The 11,217-nt window shown below is 47.0% G+C and overlaps 2 protein-coding genes across 2 annotated transcripts; both read right to left on the bottom strand.

The window, feature by feature from the left end:
* Positions 1–4,241: 4,241 nt before the first annotated feature.
* LOC103196044 (olfactory receptor 1F1-like) lies at positions 4,242–5,189 on the bottom strand. The gene has a single exon (XM_007939699.2). The coding sequence runs from the start codon at positions 5,187–5,189 to the stop codon at positions 4,242–4,244; it is 948 nt and encodes a 315-aa protein (XP_007937890.2).
* A 4,730-nt stretch (positions 5,190–9,919) lies between these two features.
* On the bottom strand, positions 9,920–10,861 carry LOC103196043 (olfactory receptor 1F1-like). The gene has a single exon (XM_007939698.2). It carries the CDS (start codon positions 10,859–10,861, stop codon positions 9,920–9,922), a length of 942 nt encoding a protein of 313 aa, XP_007937889.2.
* Positions 10,862–11,217: the final 356 nt, after the last annotated feature.

Genomic DNA, 11,217 nt, shown 5'->3' with positions numbered 1-11,217 from the left:
CACAGCCTAACTGTGATCAGCATCCCTGGATCACGCCAGCAGAAGTGATTGTAGGGATGTACGTTTACCTGTATGTATTTTCATCCCAATGCACCCACCTCTCACCCGTGTACATGGCCAAGTTCAAATGCTGGGTCCATATGGAAAATTTGGCGTTATGTAGAAGTGAAGGATTATTATATCATTACCTAGCTGCCCAAGTACATCATTACATCAAAGCTAAATTACATCATTATACAACTGATAGACCACTGAGAATCATGGTCCAGACAAGCTGACACAGCACCTTAACCGTCACAGCCAGCATCACTCGGACCTTCCCTCCATGTGTGCTTGCTCTTTGGTGCCTGAGCTGTTCCTTTATATAGCTCAAAAGTGAGTGGATTTACAACACACTCTGCACTGATATGGCCTCATTGACAATGAAATCCCTATTCCCAAGTGGGATGCATCCACAGCGTAGGGTTAGGATTTACAACACACATTTTTGAGGGACACAATTCAACCCATAACACCTATATCTTGGGAGGAGGGGAATTAATGTAAAGTTCCCATAAAACGATTCCAAGAACTCCAAGGGGGTCTCAAGATGAGAAGAATCAATTTGAGCTGCATGTTCTGATTTCTGCACGTTCCCAAGGAGCACTGGTCTGACACTATGGACTGGAAGCCCCTGTGGGAGAAGCCACCTGTAGTTCTGAGTCAGGCTTTAATGGAGGACAAAGTGAATGTGCCCCACACAGTTGTGACTTGAAAGGCAAAGGTGAAACTACAGTGGCCCTAAAAGAGCCGTGGGCTGTGGGTGTCGGTGCAGCAGTTGGCAGGCCTGCAGGGATCAAACAAGCCCAAGGATCAGCAGCCACACTGTGTGCCAGCAACTCAAGCATTCGTTCCAACGAACCTCAATACTCTCCACCTTGTGGGGGAAGCAGGACTGGCTGGCCCTTTGGACTGAATGAGCTTCTAGAGAACAAGGACGCCAAGAGGGAGGTGCTGGACCCACCTAGAAATGGCAGGTGGAGTGATACAAAATACCTGCAATCCTTCCAGAAACAATAGAAGACAGACAGAGTCATCCCTCACAGACACCCAGACGCTATGGGAGAGAGATCCAATAGATCTACCGTCTCAGGACCATAGTACTGGGGGACACCAGGCTCAATTGACACAACAAAATACATAAAAGCCTTGTTCTGCATTCTACATCGGTGATTACAACCGGGGTCTTAAAAGCTTTCAAGTGGCCGCCTAAGATGCAGCTAATGGTCTCCTAGCATCACAACCATCGAAGAGTGCAAAAAACAAGGGCATTTGGAAGCAATCAACCCTAGGACACAATGGCCCTCGAAGCCAGAAGAACTAGATGGTGCCCAGCTACCAATGTCCATCATTGGACAGGAAAGGATCGCACTGGAGATCCTGGATAGAGGGGGAGGAAAATGTGGAACAAAGTCCGAAAACTCAATAATGACCAGAATTGCTGGTCAGATAGAGTCTGATGGGACCTCCAATACTATGGCCCTGGAATACATTCTGCGCCTGGAATAAAATGTACCCCTAGGGGCTGGCTCTCAGCCCAATTGTTAACAAGATGTACACACAGACCACTCTACCCAGGATGATGCACCCACATACTCTATGGTAATACATCCCTTAGAGCAATAGACTACGGGACACCAGAGGACCAACTTCAAATTGAGGATATGCAGGACAAACAGGAGTGCATAAATATGAGGGGTATAGGGGGAGGGTTACAGGGTAGTGGGGAGAGGAGACTGGGTTAGGGTTGGACATGGTGAACGGGGAGTGAAACTCAATGTCCATGTAACGCTGAATGTAAAACAAGCTCTTAAAATTAAAAAACAAAAAATTTCACATTAAAAGAAAAGAGAGAAATGGCAGGTGGTAGTAACTGAAGAAATAAAGGAATGAAGACCTTAATTTTTATTTGTTTTGTTTTTATTTTAAAAAAAAACCTTTTTCTTGTGATTTGAGTGGAAGTTTATATAGCACACTGCTTTTCTGCTCCACAGTTCATACACATTTGGTTTGTGACACTGGTTGCAATCCCCACAGTGTAACGGCTCTCTTCCCACGTCCTCCCTGTTTCCCATTTCCCGTTGACCCTCTGTCCTATCACTTCATGCCTTCCGAGCTTTGTCCCTGACAAATGGCCCCCTTTTGGTCTCATTTGTTGCATTGTTCTAAGGTCTACATCCCTCCCTGATGTTACTGTTCACATTTGAAGCCTATCATTTCGCTGAAATTTGAGCCACAGAGCTGAGTTCAGTTCCAGGCTTGAAGGGCATCTGCACGACCTTATTTTCAATTCGACTGGAGAAGAGGCATTCACAGGTCACCTACAGTAGTAACGAGGGGTGCAGACGAAGAAGGAAACCCACAGGTGTTGCCAGCAGTGTTATTTATAGTAGAGACACTTGAAGATACTCAGAGTTGGAGAAACATAAATTGAATTACAAACAAGTGATAAATTACTATTGAGCCATTAAAATCACATTCCAAGACCTTTACTGACATGTGAAGAAGGAAGTGGAAAAATCAGGATACAGAATGATATAAATAGATTACAGTCAGCTTTTATAAAACTATGCCCATAAATATCTAACTACAGATATCTTGAGGAGCGAGGTTGCAGGTTATTTTAATCTTCTTTGTGATGTTTGATATTCCATAGTGTGTAGGTTTTACATTTGGAATAGCAAAATGTTGTATTTTAAAAACTGTTTCTAAAAGAAGAAATGAAGGTACTATTCATCTACACTTTTTTTTTTTTTCAGTCTACGTTGATTGTTGCCGTTGGCCCAGGAGCAGTGCCAGCCATGAGAGACACAGGGAATAGCACGTGCAGTTGGACCTAGAGACTCGTGATCTGTAGAGGGAAAGAGGAGAAAGGGAAAGGCTTACAGTACAAAGTGCAGTGAGCCCAAAGGAAAACAGACCGTGGGTCCCACAGAGGGGTCCAATGGCTCCATGGAGGAGGTGACCTTTGACTTGGTTCTTGAAGGTGTGGAGTCGGGAAGGGATTGGCAGCCTGAAAACAAAGCAAAGACAATTGGCCAGGGCAGATAACACAAATATTGATTTACTCCCTTGATATCAAAGACATGACCCCTGCTGGACCCGCCCCCAAAGGCAGACAGCCAAGCCAGAGGGTCATGAACGGTTTCCACCGTTCTGTGCTTCTTCGCCTGTTGGTGCTCTGGGCCACAAAGCCCACCAGGCCCTCTGCTTCCATTGAAAGGATTTTACCCACTTGGGTCTGCACATTTCGCCCTGCCATCCTTTTGTCTAAATCACAGGAGTAATTTGTGAGACATTTTGAGACCCAAAAAACTCATGACTTACCATCATGAGGACATATAAAGGAGTATAAGGTACACCAGTGGTTCTCAACCAGACTGCACATTCGGATCACCTGAGAATTTCCTTAAACGGTCAGGGTCACCCCACCCCAGAGATTCTGACTTATTTGGTCAATACTAGGCACTGGACATCAGGGTGCATGAAAACCTTCCCAGGTGATTCTAATGTTCAAAAATACTTTAGTTTGTGTCCGTCCTAACAGAACACCTAAAAAGGAAAATGTTGGATGTGAAATAATTCAAAAGGTAGTAATCCAAAAGAAAGGCCTTGGATACACTTCAGGCCTGGAATAAAACTCACTCCCAGGGACTGGCTCTTAGCCCAAGAGTAAATAAGACATACACGCAGACCTTTCAACCCAGGGTGACACACCCACATACTCTATGGAAGTGCATCCTTTGGAGCAATTGACCACGGGGCACCAGAGGGCAAGATTCACAGGCAGGAAATGCAGGACACACGGGAGGGCATAACTATGTGGGGCACGGGTGGCAGTTACTGGGCAGGGAGGGGAGGAGAGTGAGTTAGAGTTGGGGATGGTAATTGGGGAGAGAAACCAAATGTACATGAAATGTTGAATGTAAAACAAACTCTGCTGTATATACTTGCACCCATAACACAATTTTAAAAAGAGAGAGAGAGTCTGAGATAGAGAAAAGAAAGAGAAATCTCCTCACGTGGCCCAGACAGCAAGGTTACTGGTCAATCCCAGTCTACTGCTAAATAAGAAATGATAGCCTTCGGTGTGCCCCTTTCACTACATTTGTTTCTAGACTGGCTTCGACTGAACGACTGTTACCTTATACCAATTGGTGACAAAGACCTTTGCTTGGGAATGAGATTCAGCTTTGATGTTTTCATCGGGTAGAAAACCTCTTTCTGCCGATCAGTGTTCGTAGAGCCCCTTTCAAGTCCTTGTTCCTGAGGCTGTAGATGAACGGGTTCATCATGGAGGTCACCACTGTGTATAACACAGTAGCTGCGGTGTCTGTCTCAGCTGAGTGGGTGGATGAAGGGTTGAAATACACAGCAATGATGGTGCCATAGAAGAGGGAAACCACAGCCAGGTGGGAGCCACAGGTGGAGAAGGCCTTCCATTTCCCCTTTGTGGATGGGACTCTCAGGACTGCACAGGCAATAAAGATGTAGGAGATGAGGATGCAGATGAATGGTGCGATCATTAACAGCCCTGCTACAAGAAGAATCAGCATGTCATTGATGTACGTGTCAGAACAGGAGAGTTTCAGGAGAGGAAGCACATCACAGAAGAAGTGGGCGATCGTGTTGTCTGCACAGAATGAGAGTTGAGCCGTCAGCAGGGTGTGCAACAGAGCAGGCAGATTGGCAATGACCAAGCACCCAGCAACGAAGAGGACACAGAGCTGAGGGGTCATCTTTGTTGTGTAGTGTAAGGGGTGACACACAGCCACAAAGCGGTCATAGGACATCACGGCCAGGAGGAAGTTGTCCATGTAGGCAAACACAATGACAAAATACAGCTGGGTCAGACATGCTGAGAAGAAGATGGCCTGACTCCCAACTACATGGTTTTGCAGCATCTTGAGGACAATGGTGGAGGAGAAGCAGACGTCCACGAAGGACAGGTTGCTGAGGAAGAAGTACATGGGGGTGTGCAGGCGGGAGTCTGTGCTGATGGCCAGGAGGATGAGCACGTTGCCCAGGACCGTGGCCAGGTACATGCTCAGGAAGAGCACGAAGAGGAGCTGCTGCTGCTGGGGCTGCCTGGAGAGCCCCAGGAGGAGGAACCCGGAGACGCTCGACTGGTTTTCTCCTCTCATGTGCATGGAGCCAGGTTAATGCAATACAGCAACTTTAGAAACCTAGATGCAGAGGCTTGAAATGGGGCAAATCAAGTTGCAGGTCAAGCCATGCTTGCAACCTAGTTAATAGTGTCGCTAGAATAGAATCCGCCAGTCCCAACTATACACGCAGCTTGCTACCCTCAGTCCTGGTGCTGCTCATACTGTAATCACTGGCTCTTATTTTGCATGGTGAACATTGAAAAACACACAGACCTATGCACAGACCAACTCTATTTCTGTGCTTCCATTTCCCAGTTTGCACCCCCAAGTCCTTCATCACACCTACAAAGACAAGAGAAACTGCTGATCATGCCTGGGTTTATCACAAGTTCGAGCTGATGGATGCAGGCCTCCTACTCTCCTGCTCCTGGATGTGGAAGAACGTCATGTCTTCATGGACAAAAATGTCTCCTCTGCTGTAACCATACCTGGGGAGGTTGATTCTGAGCTGTGTGTGTGTTCTTCACCTCCGCATAACAGGCCAGTGCTTCTCTTTATTGTGGGTGTTGGAAATTTTGGGGAATATAGGCAGATCCTGAGCAACTGAGTAGCAGGGGTTCAAGGTCATGGTCCTCTGGGTAGGAAAGGATCACAGAGGAAGCATTTACAAGAGCCTCCATAGCCACTGGGACTAGATTCCCTGAGAGCCTCATTAGAGACAAGAAGAGAGTAATGATCCAACCCATCTTTTGGCCCCTTTGGACCACACGGTGATGACAAACATTACCTTCGGTTTATATGTAACATTTGGGTCAAAATTGAAAATATTAGACCTGGAGCCATCTTAGTGGAGACAAATCCCAGACCAAATTCCCTGGGCCTTCCAGCCTCATCACCTTGATCTTCTAGTTCTGTGTCCACAGATGTGGAAATTCAGTTATTAAATTCTTTTTCTTCTCACTACCTGTGTTCACATGGGCATCGTTAGGGATGGTTAGTGATACCTGTGTTCCCCATTTTGCAGAGCAGAATGTAGGGGAATCATAACACTTCTGGACTTAGCCCATAAAGCCATTTGGGATAAAGGATACTCTAAAGTGGCGGGTGTGGGGTTCACCTAGAGGAGAACCCAGCATGTTTTGTTTTATGAACTCAAGACCCTTCAGGGATTTCTTTCCAACCCACATATTTTATCCTTTTCTCAGTGTGCAACCCCCTAATCTACATAGTCATGGTGGTGAGCCCCCAGCAATCATGTTAATACTACACCCTCTCCCCCTTTGACGTAGCTGAATGGACCAGGGTGTTTGGACCTGGGATTAGGGAACAGCCAGCCCATATCACTCGGTGGCTTGCCTGGAATGTGTGATCCCACCCCTTTCCGGCTGCCTCTTTAGCTGCCCATGGCGCGAGGACAGAGAGGGCCTGCAGAGAGCGGCTGAAGAAGGAAGGGCACAGGGAGCAGACAGCAGTCAGAGCCCGTCCTCCTGCTGTGCCAGTTCTGGGTTGTAGTCCTGTTTTGGGTGTTGGCTGCATTTCAGCATCTTTCAGAAAGAGGTCTTAGTTCTAAATAAGAAGACTCATATCTGAAAAATGTAGGAGAAGAGGAATTCATGGAAAGAATATTGAGGAAGATTAGACAGGAAGCTGGGGGACAGTGTGTTTATATTAATGGCAGGGAGTGATTCAGAAAAGAGGGTGCAAACGGGTGCACAACTTGAATGGAATCGTGTCACAGGACAGTCTCTGTAGAAGTTGCTGATTTGGTGTCTGTGTAGCTGTGTGTGTTTTCAAGAACAATGTTTCAAAAGTGAAGAAGAAAGTACCGAGTCCCAAAAGGACCAAGACTGTATGATCTTACTTGCATGAAATAAGCCAACATCTAGAAACCAAAGATTATTAGGGGTTCCCCGGGGCAGTCAAGAGGGGAGAAGGGTTTTGGTTCATGGTGGTAGAATATCTGGGAAAGGAAGGGTGGGGATGGCTGCACTTGGTTGTCATCACCATCACTGAGTTATACATGGAGCGAGCGTTCGAGTGGGACGTGTTTTGTTGTGTATGCTTCCACCACAACACTCCCGCTCCTCCTTGTGGACATGGCTGGGTTTCCAAGAGCAGGGCATTGTGGAGAAGCATTCCAGCTGCACTTCTTCCAGGACAGATTTGTTCGTTCTTCTGGCAGTCCACAGAATTTTCAGTATTCTTCGCCTCTCCCTGGGTCGAGTGGATAGGATTTGGCACTTTCACTGCCACGGCCAGGTTCAATTTCTAGTCAAGGAAGTCAGTTTCCCGCAGCCCTTTGTTTTTCTGTATGTATTGTTGATGCTGTTGGAAATATGCACAGCGAAACATACACCAACTTAACCATATCTCCATGTACAATATGTTGGTGTTCACTACATCCTTTGAATGGTGCAGCCATCCTCATCCTCCATTTCCAATTTGTTCCTCCCGTATTGAAAATAGAATGCTTCTTGGAAGTGAGAACGGCCAGACTTTGGCTCACCTAATTTGGTCATGTTGTCAGATGGGACCCTTCCCTGGAGAACCTCTGCTTGGTTAAGCAGAGGGTCAGTGAAAAAGGGGAAGGCCCTCAGCGAGACGGGTTCACACAGTGGCTGCAGTGATGGGCCCGGGTACAGCGAGGACTGAGGCTGCACAGGGCCGGGCAGTGCTTCTTTCTGCTGTGCACAGGGTTGCCGTGAGTCGGAGCCACCTCGATGGTATAGAACAGCAGCAAAACAACACAGACGTTAAGAGGCAAAAAGCAGTAACAGGGACAAGTCCACTCTGTTACCAGAGGCACAATCTTTCATGGCAAGATAACGTTCAGAAGCCCTTGATGCCCTCCATAACCCAACATCAAATCAAAGAGTAAACACCGTTGACACGTAGAAATAAAATAATTGCACTGTCACTTATAAGATGGTATAGATCTCACAACCTGGTGAATGCAGGTAATGTCACTGAATGAGACACTCAAAAATGGTTAAAAAGGCAAATGTGTTGTTGTATAAATTTACCACAATAAAAATCAAAAACGCAAGCAAACAAAAAAGACACTACAGACTAAGTATTATGTTGGAATTTCCGGATCCGTTTACTTGAATGTAGCTATTGGGAAAGCTCTGGTAGCGTAGTGCCTAAAGCACTTGACTGCTAACCAGAAGGCTGGCGGTTCAAACCCACCGGCCGCTCCTCGGAAGGAAGATGGGGCAATCTACTTCTGTAGTGATATCGCCTCGGAAACCCAAGGAGGGGACGCTATGAGTTGGGTCCGACTCGACGGCACACAACAACAACAACAACATTGTCTTAGTTGGCTAGTGCTGCTGTAACAGATACCACAAGGAGATGGCTTTGACAAACAGAAAGCTACGTTCTCACAGTTCAGAGGCTCTAAGGGAGGTCTTATCTCTCTGCGGTCTCTGGGGGGCGAACTCCTGCAGTTTCCATAGACCTGGGTTCCTTGATTCCTTGGCGATCTCCTCGTGGCATGGCCCTTCCCCTCCACGTGTGCTGCTTTTCTGTGCCTGTCTGTTCCCTTTATAGCTCAAAAGTGAGTGGGTTTAAAACACACCCTACAGTCGTTGCATACGGCTTCATTAACAAAGAAAACCCTACTCTCCAATGGGATTACAGCCACAGATAGAGTGATAGGATTTACAGCACACTTTTGGGAGACACAGTTCAATCCATAACAGCTACGTCTTTTGTGTTGGGGGGGTATCTGATTGATGTCAAGTTCACCTAAAAATATCCCAGGGACCAAATGCAACCTCAAAATGAGAAGGGTAACTCTGAGCTGGGCGTTCCAAAACCTGGGTGTTCATGGGAAGGGCTCATTGACACAGTGAGACTGGAAGCCACCGACGGCTCAGAGTTTGGCTTTAATGGAGGACAAAATGAAGGTGACCTTTGACTTGATTCTTGAAGGTATAGAGTGGAGAAGGTGTTGCTAGCCTGAGAAAAAAGGCTTTTTTCTCAGGCTAGCAACACCTTCTCCACTCTATACCTTCAAAAAGAGTTGGTCTGGACGGAAAGAATAGAAAATAGTGATTTATTTCTCTGATTTTAAAGACTTGACTCCACTGGACCCACCCCCAAAGTCAGGCAGCCAAGCCAAAGGATCATAGATGGTGTCCCTGATTCTGTTCTTCCTGGTGCACGGTGGTGTAATGCACACCAGGACCTCCGCTTCCATTGAAATGTCTGTGCCCACTTGAGTCCTCAGATTTTGCCCTACCAGTCTTTTGTCTGAGTCTCAAAAGCAATTTGTGAGAGTTTTTGAGACCCAGGCTTTGTGAGTGACCCTCAGGAGGATGAGGTTGACCAGTGGTTCTCAAGCTGACTGCACATTAGTATCACCTGAGAATTTTCTTAGACTATCAGGGTCACCCCACCCCAGAGATTCTCATTTAGTTGGTCAGTACTGGGGACTAGACTTCAGGGTATTTGAAAACCTTCCCAGGTGATGCTAATACTCAAAAATACTTCAGTATGTGTCTATCCAAACAGAACACCTCAAAATGAAAATGTTGGATGTAAAACAATTCCAAAGGTAGCAATCCCAAAGAAGTCTCCTAACCTGGCACACACAGCAAGGTCACAGGTCAGTCCCAGCCTACTGATAAGTAAGTGATGTTAGCCTTCTGTGGGCCCCTAGCACCATGTTTGTTTCCAGACTAGCTTTGACAAAACAATGGTTATCTTATGCTCAATGGGTGAAACAGACCTTGTCCTGGGTGTGATACTCACCTTTGATGATTTCATCAGGTAAGAAACCTCTTTCTGCCAATCAGTGTTCGTAGAGCCCCTTTCAAGTCCTTGTTCCTGAGGCTGTAGATGAACGGGTTCAGCATGGGGGTCACCACTGTGTACATCACAGTTGCTGTGGTGTCTGTCTCAGCTGAGTGGGAGGATGAAACTTTGAAAAACACAGCAAAGATGGTACCATAGAAGAGGGAAACCACAGCCAGGTGGGAGCCACAGGTGGAGAAGGCTTTCCATTTCCCCTTTGTGGATGGGACTCTCAGGACTGCACAAGTGATGTAAATGTAGGAAATCAGGATACAAACAAATGGGGTGATCATGCTCAGGGCCCCCTCAGTGAGAATCATGATGTCATTGAGGTGTGTGTCAGAGCAGGAGAGTTTTAGGAGAGGAAGCACATCACAGAAGAACTGGGGGATCGTGTTGTCTGCACAGAACGAGAGTTGAGCCATAAGTAGGGTGTGGAATAGAACATTGAGCTTGGCAATGACCCAGGACCCAGCGACCAGCATCACACAGAGCTGAGGGGTCATCTTTGTTGTGTAGTGTAATGGGTGGCACACAGCCACAAAGTGGTCATAGGCCATCACGGCCAGGAGGAAATTGTCCATGTCCACGAACATGAAAAGAAAATATACCTGTGTGAGACACCCAGAGTAGGAGATGGTCTGACGCCTGAGTATGTGGTTCGTGAGCATCTTGGGGACAGTGGTGGAGGAGAAGCAGACGTCCACGAAGGACAGGTTGCTGAGGAAGAAGTACATGGGGGTGTGCAGGCGGGAGTCTGTGCTGATGGCCAGGAGGATGAGCACGTTGCCCAGGACCGTGGCCAGGTACATGCTCAGGAAGAGCACGAAGAGGAGCTGCTGCTGGGGCTGCCTGGAGAGCCCCAGGAGGAGGAACTCGGAGACACTTGACTGGTTTGCCCCGCTCATGGGCATGGAGCCAGGTTAATGCACTACAGCAACATCAGAAACCTAGACACAGAGGCTTGAAATGGGGCAAATCAAGTTGCAGGTCAAGCCATGCTTGCAACCCAGTTAATAGTGTCGCTAGAATAGAATCCACCAGTCCCAACTATACACCCAGCTTGCAACCCTCAGTCCGGGTGCTGCTCCTACTGTAATCACTGGCTCTTATTTTGCACAGTGAACATTGAAAAACACACAGACCTATACCAGACCAACTCTATTTCTGTGCTTCCATTTCCCAGTTTGCACCCCAAGTCCTTCATCACGCCTTCAGAGACAAGAGAAACAGCTGATCATGCCTGGGTTTATCACAAGTTCGAGCTGAT

The sequence above is a fragment of the Orycteropus afer genome, unplaced genomic scaffold (genome assembly GCF_000298275.1).
Source record: "Orycteropus afer afer isolate SDZICR_OR568_19922 unplaced genomic scaffold, OryAfe1.0 scaffold00061, whole genome shotgun sequence".
In the NCBI taxonomy this organism is placed as follows: Eukaryota; Metazoa; Chordata; class Mammalia; order Tubulidentata; family Orycteropodidae; genus Orycteropus; species Orycteropus afer.
This window is presented reverse-complemented; position numbering and strand designations above follow the sequence as displayed.